This window comes from Coregonus lavaretus, assembly GCF_964263955.1.
Source record: "Coregonus lavaretus genome assembly, chromosome: 33".
In the NCBI taxonomy this organism is placed as follows: domain Eukaryota; kingdom Metazoa; phylum Chordata; class Actinopteri; order Salmoniformes; family Salmonidae; genus Coregonus; species Coregonus lavaretus.
In genome coordinates, this window is record NC_140020.1 from 9,298,239 (window position 1) to 9,320,144 (window position 21,906).

The following is a 21,906-nucleotide window of genomic DNA, read 5'->3' on the forward strand; positions in this document are numbered from 1 at the left end:
TATGGGGAATAGGGTGCATTTGGGACACAACCATTGTGTTCACCTCTGACATCTAACACTGAGAGCTTTCCCTGCCAGACTAAGTCAGTGGCACAGATCAAGGAGATGCAGCAGGAAGTTGAGCCAGCACTTGCCCAAGGATTCTGAGGGGTTGGGCGGGCAGAGTTAGAGAGAGAACTGATCGGTCTTCAGCATAAACTGACGAGGCAGATGCTGGCTAACCAAGGAAGTAATCACATTACGTTTGTCATTTTGAGTAATCCAATGGATTACGTTACGAACAGAGGATGATGTGTAATAAAGAGTGGTACCATCAGTGGTCTCCTGTCCAGTCAGCGGGCCTCCGTCTCCTCTGCCATAGGCGGCCACAACAGACACCTGGTAGAGGGTCTCAGGGATAAGGCCCTCCAGCACGGTGTTGGTGACGTCTCCAGGGACCGTCTTCTCCCCTGACTCATCACTGTACATGGACTTCCAGCGGATTCTGTACATCTTCACGTTCCCAAGGGCAGCCGTCCAAGACGCAGCGAAGCTGGTGTCCGTCACGTCGCTGGTGACAAGGTCCTTGGGGGAGCCCAGCTCTGAAACAAACATGGAGGAAAACAGATCATATTTCTGGGTAAGGATTTGGGAGAGGATACAGGATACAGTGATTGGTTGCTGATAATCAATGAACGTATCAACACGCTATCTGGATAGGCACTTCTCAGTAAAGGAAGAGAACGTACTCAACTCTAAATCCTCTTGCGTAAACAAGTAAAAAGGGTGCTTAGAACCCAAAATCGTATGCACTTCAGTGCATTTGTCTGGGTGCGTCTTGACTAATTGACGCAGAGAGGACAGCAGAGTTTGTATAATTTTTTTGTTGCAATGTTTGTATATCGTTGTGTTCTAAATTTGTTTGACTGTCTTTGTCTAACAGTGTATCAGTGTGTTGTTACTTGAAATATTTTGTGTTGTCCCGTGTGGCCCAGTTGGTAGAGCATGGCGCTTGCAACGCCAGGGTTGTGGGTTCGATTCTCACGGGGGACAAGTAAGAAAATGTAGGCACTCGCTCTGGATAAGAGCATCTGCTAAATGACTAAGATGTGTTTTTTGTGGACCCTGGGAAGAGTAGCTGCTGCTTCTGCAAAAGCTAATGGGGATCCAAATAAACAAATAGTAATCTACCCAGACAGAGAGACCACACAGTAATCTACCCAGACAGAGAGACCACACAGTAATCTACCCAGACAGAGAGACCACACAGTAATCTACCCAGACAGAGAGACCACACAGTAATCTACCCAGACAGAGAGACCACACAGTAATCTACCCAGACAGAGAGACCACACAGTAATCTACCCAGACAGAGAGACCACACAGTAATCTACCCAGACAGAGAGACCACACAGTAATCTACCCAGACAGAGAGACCACACAGTAATCTACCCAGACAGAGAGACCACATAGTAATCTACCCAGACAGAGAGACCACACAGTAATCTACCCAGACAGAGAGACCACACAGTAATCTACCCAGACAGAGAGACCACACAGTAATCTACCTAGACAGAGAGACCACACAGTAATCTACCCAGACAGAGAGACCACACAGTAATCTACCCAGACAGAGAGACCACACAATAATCTACCCAGACAGAGAGACCACATAGTAATCTACCCAGACAGAGACCACACAATAATCTACCCAGACAGAGAGACCACACAGTACTCTACCCAGACAGAGAGATAAAACTGTAATCTACCCAGACAGAGAGATAAAACAGTAATCTACCCAGACAGAGAGATAAAACAGTAATCTACCCAGACAGAGAGATAAAACAGTAATCTACCCAGGCAGTGAGATAAAACAGTAATCTACCCAGACAGAGAGACCACGCAATCATCAAACCCTCTGTTTGGTTCATAGTGGGTTGGTTCCGAGACAGACTCTAGAATAATTCCAGGATAGCACAGAGCACAGCTCCTGGTGGATATTTACTGGTAAGACACATGATCAATCTGACCATGCCACCACAAGTACATCAAGCTGATTCTGACTCAAATCCATTTGCCTTCTGTTGTTCAGTCTTACCACTGAAACCAAATGAGCTAACCGATAAATGAAAACGTCTGGTTCCCTGTGTATATGTATCCTCTTTCATATTGAAACATAAACATATACTTCAGGGGGAAATAAATACGTATTTTTTTCTGACTCAAAATCATATGGCGAGCGAAATTAACTTTAAGCATGTTTTTAATTTTATAGATCAACAAGTAAACTGTGTCTGAGTTCAGGACAAGTCTTTCCAACTGCCATGCCAGAAGTAATCTATCAAACATAATATTCTTCTGAAGCAACCCATTCCAGTCCTGGCTAAATTCTAATTTCCTTAATTTTACTGCACGTAATGCCTCTGCCCACATGGGCAGGCTCTCCGTCTCCACCACAGAGACATAGCAGCCTCTATTAGCTGGGACTTCTCCACTGCCATTTTTCTATCTGTGGACAGGCTCATTTTTTCAACATCTGGGAGAGAGTCTGGAGGTTTTTTCTAAATCACAGGCCACAGACAGCTCTCGCATGGAATCTGGCGCTCGGAAGTCCGACCTGAAACCCACTCAACCCCATTTTTCCACCGCCCATCATGAGGCAAAACTGAACAAAACTACAGTAAATTCAACACCCCCTCCTCTAGGCTTTGACATGTGCTGTCTCCCTTTCTGTCCCTAGCACTCTCTATTTCTCTCTCACCCTCTCTCGCTTCCTTTCTTTTAAACACTATACTTAACCTTTCCATTTCTCTACAAAGACTCTCCACTACATTGGCTTGGAATATTTTCTGAATAAACAACTATGTGATTTTATGGCTGCCTGCATAACATTGAATAACAATGTTAAGCCACTCAAATTAATCAATTGTTGAAACGTAACAAAATATACACACTATTGTTCTGTTCTAGTTTATCTTCCCCTCCCTATTGCCTCCCAACATCAAGCAGGATTGATTTTGTTCAGGCCTTTGACATTTCAAATAGCCTTGAAATTTCAAGCACGTTGCAATGTCCTACGCTCAAGACAAAACTCGATCCTAGGGATAAAATCTACCGTGCGTTCGCATCCAGCACTAATACTATTAAGCCAAAAGAGTCTAAAGTTCAGTACCACAGTCAGAATAAACTGTACTTTTTTTTTAAACGTTTGAACCTTGGGATCATGTTCTTTAGACCCTGGTCCAATGGAAGGGAGAGTGCAGGTGCTGAAAAGCAGTGCAGTCTGCCCACTGCCTGTTTGTCTTAATGACATCCCTAAGGGTCAGACAACAGCAGCTTGAACCCTTTATAAACTCTGACAAATGCCAGATACAAATGTGGGATCTTAATTTGAGCCAGTTTGCTACAGCAGGAAACAGGACATTTGAATTATTATGTGGATTATACAGTAATTAATTGTAGGAGTTGATCCATTTTTCGTAAGGGAAAATCAAGTCTGAAGTTTCAAAGTGGAAATTACAAACTTCAGAAACATTTCTAAACGTCAAATACACTACATGTTTTACATTTCCTGCATTGCAGGAAAGTTCTACTGCAACAGAGTGATCAAATTAAGATCCCACATCTGTAGGAGAGGGGCCAAGGGGGGAACCATTCAGCCCAACGAGAGGGGGGATTCTCAGGGCTATGTCCTGAGGGAGGACACAGCTATACAACTACTACTAACTACAGAGCCTGAGTCACAGTAAGAGTAAACCACCTCTTGACTTAACCTGTAACCTTTATGATCGTCATTGATTCAATTCCCATGATGCCTCTCTTTGGTTCTTTTTGATTCCCAGCACAGTCTTGGCTCCCCATCATCACCCCTCCCTGATGGAAGTGGATGGTGAGTGCTCAGTATGGAGGCAGCCAGCATACAAGCAGCTTTGAAGGCTTTTCACAGGTAACACTTTCCATATGCCTCCTCTTTCTTTAACATTCATCATCTCATCACCTTTCATTTGTTTTGTTACAATTATTCTGTCCTCCTCCTGCCACATCAACAGATTGAATTAGAGGGGAAATGCACAGTATGCTCACTCAATTGATCTCCTTGGTGTGAGAATAGAAGGAATGTGAACTCCAGGTCATCTAGACTGTCATCGTTTCCCCAAAAGCGACTTGAGGTGAGCTGTGCTGGAGTGCCTTCCTCGACAAACTGGAGGCTCCACAGAAACGGCCACCAGCATAGGCAGGCCTAGGGCATGTCACGCCATACTGTATATAGTGCACTACTTTTGACCAGTGCCCTATGGGGCCCATGGTCAAAAGTAGTGCTCTATATAGGGAATAGGGTACCATTTGGGACGCAGACCGAGGACCCCTTGAGGGCCTGACAAATAATTTAAAAATACATTTTACATTTTTTAGCAGACGCTCTTATCCAGAGCAACTTACAGAAGTGAGCACATACATTTTCATTCGTACTGGTCCCCCATGGGACTCGAACCCACAACCCTGCCGTTGCAAACGCCATGCTCTACCAATTGAGCCACACATGACCGTAGTTTCTCCTTAGTGGTTTAGTCCCTAGCCTCCCAGTGGAACCCAGCACAAAGTGTTCAGTGTGTGTCGGCTTGGTGGAGTGAAAGCAGAGAGAGTCCTGTACACTATGTCAACGAACTAACTAACTCAGAGATTTTGCTACTCTATGTCCCTCAGGGGAGAAGACAATCAGCCTAGCCTCCATGACAGGCTGAGACGCATTCTGGTACCAGGAGCCATTCCCAATCACACCGGCAGCACCAAGTCAAGGACCAGTCAAATATGCACCATTGTTCAAAGCCTGGGGAAGGAATGCTGGCTAAAGTCAAGCTCTTGGCATTTTTTAATGAATGTAAAAGGAATGGATACAGTGGAAAAGGCGAAAGGCTGAGATTTTCACAGTACACAACTCTTTTGTTCCTGCCTACTGTACTGTATGCGTGACTGTTGCAAAAACAGTCTAATAGAGCCTAATGGTTCTGCTTCATGTCAGCTCTGTTGCCACTTCAAAGTCCATTCCATTGAAAGTGGGCCACGGTAAAGAACTAGGTCTGCACCACTCCTTGCCCTCAGAAGTGCAACAGAAGAACACAGTTATTGCAGACAAGAATATTAAATTACAGGCAAGCCCTCACAAACAAGGTACAGGGTTAGAGGAGAGAAGAATGACTTCATACCCCCCCCCCCCCCCACCCCCCATAGGAGAACCAGATAGCTGACTCCGCTCTCTCTCTCTCTCTGTTTGTTTACTATTGCTGTCTGTCTAAAGAGACAACTTTTTGAAGAATCTCTCTGAGAACTGAAAGAGGAGCAACTCATAACTTTGCCATAACTCTGAAAATGAATGCCATGTTTTTATTCAAGGCACCAGTCATTGATTCAGGTATAGACCCAGGTTTTGTCATAGTACAGTTAATAGCGCTAAAGGAGCTGAGTTTTAGGCCTCACTACACTACTGTGTTGTTGACTCTTAAGGCTGGTTCCCCAGACCCAGATTAAGCCTATCCTCCTGGAGGATCATGGTCAATGGAGAAAATCCATAACAAATGGTTTCAGTCAGAAACCAGCCCTTACAGTCCAATAACAATGTACCTATTTTGGGAAGTCTCTGTTCTGCTTACCTTCCAGTGTGGTTCCTTTCCCTTTCAGAGGGTCTCCTAGGCCAGAGGAGTAGCGTGCGCTGACGGCCAGGTCGTACTCAGTGCCAGGCTGCAGGTTCTTCAGGAGGGCGTTGGTGTTCTCTCCCTTCACTGACACCTCCTTCCACTCGCCACCTGCCGACGGATGGAAATTGATGCGGTACTGGAGGACGCGGCCCGGTGCCGCCGCCCACGACAGCTTCATGGTGGACATAGTCTCGTCGAAGACCCGCAGGTCACGTGGAGATCCCTGCCCTAAAAGAGAAGAGGCGGTAAAAGCCACGCTGTCAATGAGGAGTCAATCAAGGTTGACGTTGTTGGGCACAGTGTAGGTTCTGGCATATGACCAATTAAACCTCCCGTTGTCCTAGGGTCAAAATGACCCGCCACTGTGTTGAACCAACTTTATTTAATTTTTTATATTTTTTGGATCATTTGTGAGAAGGAGGCAGTGATACTTTCTTTAAAGTCTCACTGCCTCCTTCTCACAAATGATCCCCAAAATATAAAAATTAAATAAAGTTGGTTCAACACAGTGGCGGGTCATTTTGACCCTAGGACAACGGGAGGGTTAACTCAGGTGTCTGTTACTACACTAGACAGATTGGAAAGACCACACGTTTTCATTAATGCAAGTCTCAAGTAATATAAAGGTTTTTGGAAACGCACACAGTGAAAAGCACAACAAGGGTATCATTGAAAAGAAGATTGAGGAATGTCAGCTGGGTGCTGGATGCCAAAGAGCCACAGGCTGGGATACGTTCTATCCTTTAAACAGCTGCTTCATTTAAAGGAGCTGGAACTGCTTTGAGTGCTGATAATCACTGAGAAGAGTGTGGTTGCCGTGGTGAATAGGAGTAACTTTTTATTTTTATTTTTCCGTCAGCCTCCCTTGCTCCTTTGGCTCCAGCGCTGTAAACTCCTGCATTACTGAGCAACAGTTCACCACAAATAATCAGAGACCTCTGGTATGTATCGAAAAATACCTCCTTAGAGGCCAACCCCTTTGTGATTTCTTCCATTGACTTCCCGACAAAATATTATGACATAGTAAGATTGGGTGGAATATTAGCTCTGTAGAACATAAAGTCGAAAAAAGTATCACTGGTTTGAAGCAATAGGCATCCATGTTCACACCCCTTGATGCTAAGTGTAACCGAGTTTGATTCGTAGCATCACTCCCCAGCTTGAAATGTATCAAATAGCTAGCGTAATTGTCTAAGAAGTTGTCAAGCGGGCGGTCATGTTTGTTAGCAATCGGGCTAATGCTAGTTAGCAACTTTCTTCAAACTAAACCCAGATACATAAAAATGGTATCCACAAATTCATATGACTCTGAGGAAGTAGATAAAGGGCCTCATTGCCAAAATCCTGAACTATCCCTTTAAGCAAGCACAGTGTGACTGTTACATAAGCAGATGCCTAGTCACCTTCTTTGGTGGTGCCATCGATCTGCCTCTCTCCGCCAGTGCCTGACTGGTACTCTGCAGCCACCGTCACACGGTACGTCGTTAAGGGGTTGAGCTCTGGCAACACGATGGTGGTCTCTTGGCCGACGGTGGCCTTCTCTAGTCTCGCGCTGTCGCCCCTGACTGGTACATAGGTCAGACGGTACCGTACCACCGCTCCTGGTGCCGCCTCCCACGACACCCGGAAACTCTCTGTCGTTTCCTCGGAAACCCTCAGGTTACGCACTGGTCCTTGTTCTATGACAAAGATATTGGGGTTAGAGGTCATACAAATATTAAAACAGAAGTTATGGCATTGGCATCAAAATATTTCTCTGTTGGTATCTGTTGGTCTGATGGTACTGACCATCTAGTGTGGTCTCGAATCCATTCAGAGGGAAGCTGGCTCCTTGGGCGTACTGGGCGAAGACGCTGACCTCGTAGAGGGTGACGGGCGTGAGGTGAGGCAGCAGAGCGGTGAACGTGTCCCCTGGCACGGACATGGACACAAAGTCCCCGTTGGTGTCAGCAGCCGGTCTGAACTGGATCAGGTAGGACAGGACGTTGAGGTCATCGTTCTCCCAGGTAGCTCTGAAGCTCCTGGCAGCCACCTCAGAGAATGTTAATGACCTCGGTGGCAGTAAGCCTTGAGGAGATAGAAGATGACTAAACATTAGGTCACAACATCCAGGATGCGTCCCAAATGCCACTTTAATTCCTGTGTCCATATTTGCACCCCATAGGGCTCTGGTCAAAAGTAGTGGCCTGTATAGGGAAAAGGGTGCCATTTGGGACGGAACCTCAATAACACTCAAACATGATCTATATTCCATTAGTGAAAATCCCTGTATTGTTTTCTATGTTTACGGTACTCCATGTTGCACTCACTAACTGTAAGTTGCTCTGGATAAGAGCGTCTGCTAAATGACTAAAATGTAAAATGTAAATGATGTCATAATAGATTATTATATAAGGATTATATCACGGGTAATCAAACCTTGTGTGAGTTGCACAATATACTGGCAGAGCTGAATGCCTTTCAGCCATGTACTGCGTGGTGACTAATATTTGGCATTATATTTCCACATGGGAGTCCTCTTACTAACCCTGAGAGAGCAAGAGGTTGTGTGTAACACATTGCTAAACAGAAGACGACAACTTTGGAAAAGGGTATTGTGACACAACAGAAGTAATTGCAAGCATATGCTGTATACACTCATAGTATTTTATCTTCTATTTCTCAGTTCAAGGACCATCAAGACCAAGGTAGAGTGGAGAATTGTCCAAAAAGGAGCAGTTGATAAAAATTTGATTGACTAATACCGTGTAAAAAAAGCACAATTTAAAGGTGAAAGATTCTGCCATAATTCATCAAATGAGCCAAGTATATGATATTTCAAAACATGGTTATTTGTTCAAAATCAAGAAATCAAAGACCTGAAAACTGACCAATGTTTTGGATGTAAGTTATACATTAGAAACCTTCTCATTGCCTACTGCCATATGGAGCTGTGTGATACTGTGCCAGGTGGAAACTTTACATTCATCTGTTAATATACAGTGTATCCCACCCTGGTGTAAATAGGTTGGCATATGAATCATAAGGAACAAGATACATTGCCTACTGTAATTCAAAGAATGCTAGCACTTACTTTAGTATTGCAAAAATACTTTATCTAGGTCACTTCCATAAACATCTTAGACTTCGGTAAGATTGGGCGCTGGGCCATTATCTACTATGAGAATCTATGGCATGCACAAATGTCCCCAATATTTATTGTTTGCAAGATATTCTCATTGGCTAAGGAATTTCACTTACTTCCTGTGTAAACCATTAGCTTGTAGGGCTGGGAATTGCCAGGGACGTCACGATACGATATTATCACTATACGATATGTATTGCGATTTTCACGATTCTCATGATTCTATATGTATTGCGATCCGATACTGTGAATTTATTGTGATTAAGTGTTCCAAACATATTGTTCACCATATGTATGCTGCAGAGGGACAAGAGACAGTCATGAGAAAACAAGTTCTGATCAGTCATGGAAATAAGTGCTGAAAACAAATTAGCTCCCTATTTAAAAAGAAGATGGAGAACAAGTTTTGGTGCAGGTAGAGCCAACTAGCGCAAAAATAATATTGCGATATTGTCAAAACAATACGATACGATATATTGTAAAAAAAATTATCCCGATATGTAACTCTATAATTTCTTTATTGCATCACTATTAGCTTGACTTGAGTACACTTGGCGAGGGTTTACTGACTAACAACAATGGCCCCATCATGCTGATATAGAGAGGGTACTACTCACTTCTCTTCTTGATGTTGAGGAGCTCCTGCTCGATCCTCAGGCAGATGGACTGGGTGAGCTCCTTGGAGATCCTCTGGAAAGCATCAAAGTCCTCCACGGTGTACACATGGGTCTCCACGGGCTCGTTAGCAATGGCTTCCAGCTCAGACCTCACGGCATCCTTCACGCCCACGGCAAAGATCTCCACGTCCGCTTTCTTTAGCTTGGTGGCCGGGTCCTTGAAGGAGTCGGATGACTTCCCGTCTGTGATGAGGATGGTGACGCGGGGCACGTTCGGCCGTGATCCTCGGTTAGCTAAGAAGACCTTCTCCCTGACGTAGGTCATGGCCCGGCCGGTGTTGGTGGAGCCGCCGCGGTAGGGGAAAGTCCGGACCGCCTTGACCACAGCGCTCAGGTCGCGGTGGGTGTTCAGGTAGAACTCAGTGTGAGCGTCCCTGCTGTACTGAACCAAGCTGATCTGAATCTTGTCTGGTCCAATGTCAAAGGAGTTCACCAGCACCTCCAGGAAAGATCTGACTTTAGCGAAGTTGGACAGTCCGATACTGTATGAGCCGTCGACCAGAATGACAACGTCGGCTTGCACGTCCACTCCAAGAGAACATTCTAGAAGAGGACACAAAAACATCTGTCATGTCATGACAAAATCATACACTGAATGACTATAACAATGACTGACATATTCTTTACAAAAAGACCAAAGGATGTATTTTTGTAGAGTATACTCACCAAGGGACACCTTGACTGGCTCAGTCTTCTCCATGGCCATGATGGGCTCGCTGGGCATGAGGCCCTTGAGGGCAAACAGGTTGATCTGGTACTCTGTGTCTGGAGAAAGGCCCATAACTGTCGCTGAGGTCTGGCTGGGGCTTACGTATAGCTCCTGGCGCTTGCTGCCGGCCATCATGGGGATCAGCTGGATCTTGTAACCCGACACGTCTCCAAAGGAAGCGTCCCATGTCACCCTCATAGACTTGGAGGCCACCTCTACTACTTGGAGGTTTGATGCTGGTTCAATAACTGTAAATAAACAACCCCCAAAACAAAATCAAGACAGAAGTTTGTTAGAAAATAATCCTCCTCTCCCCAGATGGAAATGTTTTGATCATCCATCTTCGAAGTTATCCATGCCAAAACCACTTCCAACATTCAAGTCGTAAAACTGCATTTACCTTCCTCTCCACTGACGAGCGAGTTGAGTTGATCATCCACCCCCGAGCACACATTGGTAATGAGCTCTTTCTGCACATCCTTGATAAGGTCAAAGTTGAGGACGTTATAGACGTGGGTCCTGTAGGGGGTCGAAGCCATTTGTTTCAGCTCCTCCTCATCTGCTCCTTTGATCCCTAAATTGGACAAAGAACCAAAAAAGTGGTGTAAAATGTATATGGTCTCATAAAAGCTGAGGGAAATGTTCCATATCCCCATTGTAATTCTGATCTCCTGCCCCTTTCAGAAGGTTTACTCATTCATAGATAAGAGTCAACACCTATAAAACCCCAATAAAGTCATCCCTATAAAGTCAATGGCGGCACATGAAAATTATTTAGAATTGTTGCATAGTTTCTCAGGTTCGAGAGCTATAAATGCTGAGTAAAACAAGTGATCTATAAATATATGAAATTAAGCAGGAGGTCTCTCCTTCTTTTCCACATTTAAGAAGAACCAGCTGGATTCACTATGGAACATATAGCGATGTCATGACTTTAGCTGGAAAGAATGACAACATGGGCAAAATGTTGAAAACCCATGTGATACCATTCTAGCTGGTAAGTTTCTTTGTTTTCTTCCTTTCCTTTGTGATATGAATACTTCAACTTACTCTCATGACTATAGAATACATATAGACAGGATTATTAGTATTTACAAACTGGGTGGTTCGAGCCCTGAATGCTGATTGGTTGACAGCTGTGGTATATCAGACCGTATACCATGGGTATGACAAAACAAATAATTGTACTGCTGTAAATACGGTAACCAGTTTAAATAGCAATAAGGCACCTTGGGGGTTTGTGGTATATAGCCAATATACCACAGGTAAGGGCTGTGTCAAGGCACTCCGCGTTGCGTCGCGCATAAGAACAGCCCTTATCAAATCAAATGTTATTTGCCACAAGCGCCAAATACAACAGGTGTTGTATTACATTACAGTGAAATGCTTACTTACAAGCCCTTAACCAACAATGCATTTTTTAAAGATTCTTTTTTTTTAAAGTGTTAAGTAAAAAAAAAAAAATATATATATATATATATATAACTAAAGAGCAGCAGTAAAATAAAATAACAGTAGGGAGGCTATATACAGGGGGGTACCGGTGCAGAGTCAATGTGCGGGGGCACTGGCTAGTCGAGGTAATTGAGGTAATAAGTACAGTGAGGGAAAAAAGTATTTGATCCCCTGCTGATTTTGTACGTTTGCCCACTGACAAAGACATGATCAGTCTATAATTTTAATGGTAGGTTTATTTGAACAGTGAGAGACAGAATAGCAACAACAAAAAATCCAGAAGAATGCATGTCAAAAATGTTATCAATTGATTTGCATTTTAATGAGGGAAATAAGTATTTGACCCCTCTGCAAAACATGACTTAGTACTTGGTGGCAAAACCCTTGTTGGCAATCACAGAGGTCAGACGTTTCTTGTAGTTGGACACCAGGTTTGCACACATCTCAGGAGGGATTTTGTCCCACTCCTCTTTGCAGATCTTCTCCAAGTCATTAAGGTTTCGAGGCTGACGTTTGGCAACTCGAACCTTCAGCTACCTCCACAGATTTTCCACTCCAGGACCTTAATGTGCTTCTTCTTGAGCCACTCCTTTGTTGCATTGGCCGTGTGTTTCGGGTCATTGTCATGCTGGAATGCCCATCCACGACCCATTTTCAATGACCTGGCTGAGGGAAGGAGGTTCTCACCCAAGATTTGACGGTACATGGCCCCGTCCATCGTCCCTTTGATGCGGTGAAGTTGTCCTGTCCCCTTAGCAGAAAAACACCCCCAAAGCATAATGTTTCCACCTCCATGTTTGACGGTGGGAATGGTGTTCTTGGGGTCATAGGCAGCATTCCTCCTCCTCCAAACATGGCGAGTTGAATTGATGCCAAAGAGCTCGATTTTGGTCTCATCTGACCACAACACTTTCACCCAGTTCTCCTCTGAATCATTCAGATGTTCATTGGCAAACTTCAGACGGGCCTGTATATGTGCTTTCTTGAGCAGGGGGACCTTGCGGGCACTGCAGGATTTCAGTCCTTCACGGCGTAGTGTGTTACCAATTGTTTTCTTGGTGACTATGGTCCCAGCTGCCTTGAGATCATTGACAAGATCCTCCCATGTAGTTCTGGGCTTTCCTCACCGTTCTCATGATTATTGCAACACCATGAGGTGAGATCTTGCATGGAGCCCCAGGCCGAGGGAGATTGACAGTTCTTTTGTGTTTCTTCCATTTGCGAATAATCGCACCAACTGTTGTCATCCTTCTCACCAAGCTGCTTGGCAATGGTCTTGTAGCCTATTCCAACCTTGTGTAGGTCTACAATCTTGTCCCTAACATCCTTGGAGAGCTCTTTGGTCTTGGCCATGGTGGAGAGTTTGGAATCTGATTGATTGATTGCTTCTGTGGACAGGTGTCTTTTATACAGGTAACAAACTGAGATTAGGAGCACTCCCTTTAAGAGTGTGCTCCTAATCTCAGCTCGTTACCTGTATAAAAGACACCTGGGAGCCAGAAATCTTTCTGATTGAGAGGGGGTCAAATACTTATTTCCCTCATTAAAATGCAAATCAATTTATAAAATTTTTGACATGCGTTTTTCTGGATTTTTTTGTTGTTATTCTGTCTCTCACTGTTCAAATAAACCTACCATTAAAATTATAGACTGATCATTTCTTTGTCAGTGGACAAACGTACAAAATCAGCAGGGGATCAAATACTTTTTTCCCTCACTGTACATGTGGGTAGAGATAAAGTGACTATGCATTAATAATAAACAGAGTAGCAGCAGTGTAAAAGAGGGGGGTGGGGGTGGGGGCATTGCAAATAGTCAGGGTGGCCATGATTAGCTGTTCAGGAGTCTTATGGCTTGGGGGTAGAAGCTGTTGAGAAGCCTTTTGGACCTAGACTTGGCGCTCCAGAACCGCTTGCCCTGCGGTAGCAGAGAAAACAGTCTATGACTAGGGTGGCTGGAGTCTTTGACAATTTTGAGGGCCTTCCTCTGACACCGCCTGGTATAGAGGTCCTGGATGGCAGGAAGCTTGGCCCCAGTGATGTACTGGGCCGTACGCACTACCCTCTGTAGTGCCTTGCGGTCGGAGGCCAAGCAGTTGCCATGCCAGGTGGTGATGCAACCAGTCAGGATGCTCTCGATGGTGCAGCTGTAGACCTTTTTGAGGATCTGAGGACCCATGCCAAATCTTTTCAGTCTCCTGAGGGGGAATAGGCTTTGTCGTGCCCTCTTCACGACTGTCTTGGTGTGTTTGGACCATGATAGTTTGTTGGTGATGTGGACACCAAGGAACTTGAAGCTCTCAACCTGTTCCACTACAACCCCGTCGATGAGAATGGGGGCGTGCTCAGTCCTCTTTTTTTTCCTGTAGTCGTCAATCATCTCCTTTGTCTTGATCACGTTGAGGGAGAGGTTGTTATCCTGGCACCACACGGCCAGGTCTCGGACCTCCTCCCTATAGGCTGTCTCATCATTGTTGGTGATCAGGCCTACCACTGTTGTGTCATCAGCAAACTTAATGATGGTGTTGGAGTCGTGCCTGGCCATGCAGTCATGGGTGAACAGGGAGTACAGGAGGGGACGGAGCACGCACCCCTGAGGGGCCCTGTGTTGAGGATCAGCGTGGCAAATGTGTTGTTACCTACCCTTACCACCTGGGGGTGGCCCATCAGGAAGTCCAGGATCCAGTTGCAGAAGGAGGTGTTTAGTCCCAGGATCCTTAGCTTAGTGATGAGCTTTGAGGGCACTATGGTGTTGAACGCTGAGCTGTAGTCAATGAACAGCATTCTCACGTAGGTGTTCCTCTTGTCCAGGTGGGAAAGGGCAGTGTGGAGTGCAATAGAGATTGCATCATCTGTGGATTTGTTGGGAGTTGGAGTGGGTCTAGGGTTTCTGGGATAATGGTGTTGATGTGAGCCATGACCAGCCTTTCAAAGCACTTCATGGCTACAGACGTGAGTTCTATGGGTCAGTAGTCATTTAGGCAGGTTATCTTAGTGTCCTTGGGCACAGGGACTATGGTGGTCTGCTTGAAACATGTTGGTATTACAGACTCAGTCAGGGACATGTTGAAAATGTCAGTGAAGACACTTGCCAGTTGGTCAGCACATGCTCAGAGTACACGTCCTGGTAATCCGTCTGGCCCTGCGGCCTTGTGAATGTTGACCTGCTTAAAAGTCTTACTCGCATCGGCTACGGAGAGCGTGATCACATAGTCTCCCGGAACAGCTGGTGCTCTCATGCATGCTTCAGTGTTGCTTGCCTCGAAGCGAGCATAGAAGTGATTTAGCTCGTCTGGTAGGCTTGTGTCACTGGGAAGCTCGCAGCTGTGCTTCCCTTTGTAGTCTGTAATAGTTTTCAAGCCCTGCCACATCCGAAAAGTGTCAGAGCTGGTGTAGTACGATTCAATCTTAGTCCGGTATTGACTCTTTGCCTGTTTGATGGTTCGTCGGAGGGCATAGCGGGATTTCTTATAAACGTCTGGGTTAGAGTCCCGCTCCTTGAAAGTGGCAGCTCTAGCCTTTAGCTCAGTGCGGATGTTGCCTGTAATCCATGGCTTCTGGTTGGAGTATGTATGTACGGTCACTGTGGGGACGACATCATCGATGCATTTATTGATGAAGCCAGTGACTGATGTGGTGTACTCCTCAATGCTATCTGAAGAATCCCGGAACATATTCCAGTCTGTGCTAGCAAAACAGTCCTGTAGCTTAGCATCTGCGTCCTCTGACCACTTTTTTATAAACCGAGTCACTGGTGCTTCCTGCTTTAGTTTTTGCTTATAAGCAGGAATCAGGAGGATAGAGTTATGGTCAGATTTGCCAAATGGAGGGCGAGGGAGAGCTTTGTATGTGTCTCTGTGTGTGGAGTAAAGGTGGTCTAGAGTTTTTTTTCCCTCTGGTTGCACATTTAACATGCTGGTAGAAATTAGTTAGAACGGATTTAGTTAGAAAGTCCCCGGCCACTAGGAGCGCTGCCTCTGGATGAGCGTTTTCCTGTTTACTTATGGCCTTATACAGCTCATTGAGTGCAATCTTAATGCCAGCATTAGCCGTGGTATATTGGCCATATACCACACCTCCTCTGGCCTTATTGCTTAAATGTAACACATCAACAGGGTTAGATGATTGAAAGGTAGCCTGTAGTCACATACCCAATGTGAAGATCTCCACCCCCATGTTCTTGAGTTTCTTGGCGATCGCTTCCACAGGGTCTTGAGACATCCCGTCTGTGATAATCATGGCCACCTTGGGAAAGCCTTTCCTGGCACCATTTGCCTCAGTGAATGTGTTTTTCAGCAGATAGTCCATGGCCTCACCTATAACACAGTGGCATGACACCCCTTTCAGTTATTACATTGTTAATTTGATTCACTCTACCAAACGCAGAGAGTTATTAATGAAGAACTACAGCTTTGTCAGTTAGTATTATGCTAGAGGTAATGATATGATGATGTATTGTACAAGAGTGTGTAACAAGGTACTGTACATGGGACGTGTTAGGTACCTGTCATGGTGTTGCCACCCATGTAAGGCAGTGTGTTGATGGCTCTGAGAAGTTCGCCCCGTTTCATGTGCTGGTTGAGGTTAAACTCTGTCCTGGTATCAGTATGGTACTGGACCACACCTACCCTGGTCTTGTCCTCCCCAATCTCAAAGGCTCCCACCATGGTAGAGATGAAGCTACGGATGTATTTAAAGTGGTCTCTTCCAACGTTCCATGAACCATCAACCAGGAACACCAGATCTGCGATGGCACTGAAAGAGCACTCTGAGAGAGAGGAGGAGTGGTAGAGGAGAGGAGCGGAGGAGAAAGGGAAAGGAAAATAAAGAAATTTAGAAAAATGGAAGAGGTAAATGATTTGACCTGAAGACAAAATGTTGTCCCAGAAGCCATATCATTGACCAAAGAAAAACGTAAAGTGTGCTGTTGGTCAAATATATACTGAGTGTACAAAACATTAGGAACACCGGCTCTTTCCATGACATAGACTGACCAGGTGAATCCAGGTGAAAGCTATGATCCCTTATTGATGTCACTTGTTAACTCCACTTCAATCCGTATAGATGAAGGGGAAGAGACAGGTTAAAGAAGGATTTTGAAGCCTTGAGACAATTGAGACATGGATTGTGTATGTGTGCCATTCAGAGGGTGAATGGGCAAGACAAAAGATTGAAGTGCCTTTGAACAGGGTATGGTAGTAAGTGCCAGGTGCACCGGTTTGAGTGTGTCAAGAACTGCAATGGGGCTGTGTTTTTCACACTCAACAGTTTCGCATGTGTATCAAGAATGGTCCACCACCCAAAGGCCAACTTGACACAACTGTGGGAAGCATTGTAGTCAACATGGGCCAGCATTCCTGTGGAACGCTTTCGACACCTTGTAGTCCATGCCCCGATGAATTGAGGCAGTTCTGTGGTCAAAAGTGAACAGTAAAAGTAGCCTCCGGGGAAAAACTGCAGTCCAGCATTTTTCCCCCTTTGCTAAATGCGTAACGTTATTGTATGACGAAAACTACCCTCTTAACACTTGTGTACTACACAGGAACTATGGAATATCAATTAAATATGTCTTATTGGCTAATGCAAATGCTCAGATATGACCCTAAGATGATGAAAAATGAATGCAATGAAAATTATTATGTTATTGCCATCCTTTTTGACAGAATACCATTGTCACTACCAAAATCAGACTTTTGTTTAACAGGTTGGAGGACATAGACCACCTGCACTAGACCAGAGGACGGTGTTAGGGATAGTGGCATCAACAGATCTAGTGCAGTCGACAATAATCTTATTGATGTACTTAACTTGTGCAAACTATTTGGGTGGTACTTTGAGATAGAAGCCCTCATAGTGGGTAGTCTTTGGGTGTGTCCCAAATGGCGGCCTATTCCCTGTGTAGTGTACTACTTTTGACCAGAGCCACAATAGGTGCTCCTTTGGGAACACTACGTAAGGTACAGTGAGTGAATAGCTTTGGTTTCCCTGGAGGATATTTTCGAGCTCTGTCTTCTGGATATGAATAAAGTCTGAGAGAGAGGTTTTCCCAAGCAGCAGTAAGCGCGCATCATCTGTAGGGAGGCCACAGTGCTATTGTAAAGAGATGTATCTGTAATGGTTTCCACTTCTCTCAGCCTGGCTGTCTCAGGGCCGGGCAGGCTACAGTACTCTTCAGCACCAGCACCAGAGGCCCTGCCTCCTGAAACAGCTGTTAGCTCCACACCCCTGACCACCACACTGAGCATGTGCAAACTCCCTCACTTGGCATGATTGACAGCCTGGCTCTATGACAGGCAGCTTACCAACTTAATTGCCAATATTTTTCTAGATTTATATAGAATAACGTGTGGAAACGCCCTCCAATGGCTGTTGACCATACACCAATGGAAAGAGCCCAGGCGCAGTACGAGAAATAAAAAAGATTGTAGCCTATGAACCAACTGGAAAATGTGAACTGTTTAGTGTCAGAAAAAGCCAAGGAGGCGATGGACTTACTGACGGAGTCTGTGACCTGTGGTTTCCTGGGACCTCCTTGCACTGTGCCACTTGATTGGACTGAAACACAAGATGAAATCATATAAAACGTGAGTCAAACAAACTACTGTACTTAACCATAAGCACAACTCCCTAATGAGAGTGAATGAATCATCTAGTAGCATGAAACATTTTTTAAATAAACATATTGTCAAATGTATACATCAATTATTTGATGTGGGTGTCTTTAATAACATCAAATCCACTTGCGGTCACAACGAGCAGGCAAGCAGCCGGTTCCCAAATTATAATGGACTAATGCAATTAGTTCCGGCAATTCTCTCAGTAATCTCTAAAGACCCTAAATGGGATGCTTAGGACTGTAGCATCAGACCTAAGGGCCGGTGCCAAAGAGGCTTCCCCATGAAGCAGTGCATATTACATTACAGCATACTCTAACCACTGTTAGACTTGGGAGGTGGGGTTGCCTGTTAGGACCTATGAATTGTTATTCCTCTCTCTATACAGTCTGAATCATTCATCATTAGACTAAATAAGAAGCTGGGGGTGCGTCCCAAATGGCACCCTATTCCCTATGTAGTGCACTACTTTTGACCAGGGCCAATAGGGAATATGGTGCCATTTTGGACGCAACCTGGGTGTCTGGGTATCGCTAAGTGACTCACTTCATTCACCAGTAGTCTACATAAGATAATACATATACCAGATGTGATGGTAAGTGACTCACTTGTGAGCTGTCCTGAGGTGGGCAAACTTTGCTCTGATCCAGAGTATGAGATGATTGTTACTACATAGTCCATGTCTGGAGTGAGGTCTGTGATGGATGTCTTAGTGGCTGTGGCAGGGAGGGTTAAATCTTTTGTCGGTTTGTCTATTGAAATAACAAAGTACCAAGTTAGGAATGAAGGGTTATAGAGAATGAATATAGCAACGTATACCTTAGCACTCTTAGGCTTTGAGTGCAGTAAATGTTTAATTGTGGTGGATCCCATAATGAATTGGTCAGAACAGTAATTTGAGGTGTTTTGTTGTGTCAATGGCAGTGATTGCTTGTTGTAAACTACACAGGTAATGTTGCAGTAAAGGCAGTAAAGTTGAGAGAGATGCAGCAATACAGACCACACACCTGTGTCTGAGGCCACCTGTATCCTGAATCCCTCTATCCATGTTAACGGTGCTTTCCATGTCATTTGTACTGTGTTCTCATTTAAAATCTTAAATCTCAAGTCTGAAGGTGGTTCAACTGCGAAAAGAAAAAGTAGCCAATGTTAATTCCAGCATTTGCTAAATAAGTGTATATATGATCAAACACAAGGTGTAGGTAGCTCATATCCCAACGATTAACACTTCAAGGTTGAAGTTATCCTGTTCATTGTTGGGGCAAACAGCAAGAGGTGACAATAACGACAACAGACATAACATTTGAGACTCGAGCAGCCATTTTGGAGAAAAATGACATTCGTTTGAGCTGTCCGGCCATGCTTGTCCGAACACAGTCAACAACTCAAGCACATATAGTGACGAGACGACAAAAGGTGGCAAGAAAATATCCAAGGGCACAATTTATTTTTATTTTTATACATTGACCAACTAACATCTTGCATGCTGATAAGGTCAACCCAACTCATGCCTAAACTGAGTCGACCGACAAAAACATACACCTTCCATAAAACTTGTGGCATTGATTTTACAATGGAGTCTTCTCATACCTTGTATACCATGGTTGTGTAAAGGCCTGCATGCAGACATACATAGACTTCAGTACATTGTTTCTTTTGATTGACCCATGTGTATGACTCCCATCCATTGCAAACCTCTTAAAAGAATACACAATGTGCTTTAAGACGCTTGTGTACATCTTTTCCAACCTCTCTAGTACTAAGTAGTGAGAATCCACAATGGATTTATTTAATTTTAAAACAAATCAAATAGACAAGCCAAACAAACCATAAATGTGATTGGTCACAGTGAATGGACTGTCTGAAGATCATGCACTTGTACATGAAAAGTTGTTTGTAACAACTTATGGAACCGGACAAAAGTTTCCATGTACAAGACGGACCAGAGAACATATTTGAGAAATATTTTTAAATGATATTCGTCTGTTGGGGGATGGGGTAAATTAACGTTATTTTGTCATAATAGCCTAAGAGTGTTATGAAGAGTAAAGTCTTAAGCAGCCTATATTATAATAACAGAATGTCTAAAAAGAACGTCTAAAACCACAAGTAAAGTAAATAAGACTACCGTATGTGTAGTGGTTAACGGTGATGAATTATGAAATCTGCTTGTTGATTAACTTTAACAAGATAGTCTATCAGTGCATAGAGGTGCATATCAGGGTTAGTATAGGATTATAGTCTATATGGGTATTTTAAATAGGGAAGCCTGTAGGGATCAAGAATATCATTCTAAAATATTGTTGAAAAGCCATGTCTCGGGACAAATTGAATGCAAAGTTGCATAGCAATTGACCTGAGTGAAGCTTGTCCAGTACAGGATATCAAAAATGAGAACCACCAACCTGGCAGATCAACTCAAGGGCCATGGTCTGCTCCTTCTCTGTTTCCAAATGGGCCCATCATAACTATATAGTACTACTCACATTGTCCTCCTTAAGAAGTTCTTAATTAAAACACTTATGAACACAAACTCACACACACATACCACAAGCAAGTCCTGCAGGCTCTAGTTTTGTCTTATCTTGATTATTGTCCAGTCGTGTGTTAGAGTGCTGCAAGGAAAGACCTAGTTAAGCTGCAGCTGGCCCAGAACAGAGTGGCACGTCTTGCTCTTCATTGTAATCAGAGGGCTAATATTAGTATTATGCATGCCAGTCTCTCTTGGCTAAGAGTTGAGGAGAGGCTGACTGCATCACTTCCTTTTACAAGAAACATTCATGTGTTGAAAATTCCTAATTGTTTGCACAGTCAACTTACACACAGCTCTGACACACTTACCCCACCAGACATGCCACCAGGGGTCTTTTCACAGTCCCCAAATCCAGAACAAATTCAAGAACGCATACAGTATTATATAGAGCCATTATTGCATGGAACTCCCTTCCATCTCATATTGCTCAAATGAACAGCAAACCTGGTTTCAAAAAACAGATAAAGCAACACCTCACGGCACAATGCCTTTCCCCTATTTGACCTAGATAGTTTGTGTGTATGTATTGATATGTAGGCTACGTGTGCCTTTTTTTATTTATGTAGTTCTGTCCTCGAGCTGTTCTTGTCTATTAATGTTCTGTATTATGTCATGTTTCATATTTTGTGTGGACCCCAGGAAGAGTAGCTGCTGCTTTCGCAACAGCTTATGGGGATCCTAATAAAACACCAAAAAATACCAAATACCCACACACAACACACACACATCATCTCAATGATGAGCGAAAAGTTCATGGTCACACTTTATTTGGATTGTCCAAACAGTCCATCAACAGATTATTTGTTGATGAACAACTGTTTGCCAAGTTTACGGTTAGGGTTAGAATACGGGTTAGGGTAAGGATTAAGGTTAGGGTTAGGATAAGGGTTAGGGTAAGGATTAAGGTTAGGGTTAGGTTTAGAATAAGGTTTAGGGTAAGGATTAAGGTTAGGGTTAGGTTTAGGATAAGGGTTAGGGTAAGGATTAAGGTTAGGGTTAGGTTTAGAATAAGGTTTAGGGTAAGGATTAAGGTTAGGGTTAGGTTTAGAACAAGGGTTAGGGTAAGGATTAAGGTTAGGGTTAGGTTTAGAATAAGGTTTAGGGTAAGGATTAAGGTTAGGGT

At 44.1% G+C, this 21,906-nt stretch overlaps 1 protein-coding gene across 1 annotated transcript in view; it reads right to left on the reverse strand.

The window, feature by feature from the left end:
* col12a1b (collagen, type XII, alpha 1b) overlaps positions 1-21,906 on the reverse strand; it is a gene marked incomplete at its 5' end in the record, with an annotated part of 114,163 nt that overhangs the window by 90,162 nt on the left and 2,095 nt on the right. The window contains 12 exons of the mRNA XM_084150766.1: positions 312-581; positions 5,628-5,900; positions 7,076-7,351; positions 7,461-7,739; positions 9,414-10,016; positions 10,140-10,430; positions 10,583-10,756; positions 15,788-15,952; positions 16,141-16,404; positions 18,132-18,191; positions 18,859-19,002; positions 19,258-19,374. Of these exons, the coding sequence (XP_084006892.1) occupies positions 312-581; positions 5,628-5,900; positions 7,076-7,351; positions 7,461-7,739; positions 9,414-10,016; positions 10,140-10,430; positions 10,583-10,756; positions 15,788-15,952; positions 16,141-16,404; positions 18,132-18,191; positions 18,859-19,002; positions 19,258-19,374 (2,916 nt within the window). The remainder of the gene's footprint in view (positions 1-311; positions 582-5,627; positions 5,901-7,075; positions 7,352-7,460; positions 7,740-9,413; positions 10,017-10,139; positions 10,431-10,582; positions 10,757-15,787; positions 15,953-16,140; positions 16,405-18,131; positions 18,192-18,858; positions 19,003-19,257; positions 19,375-21,906) is intronic.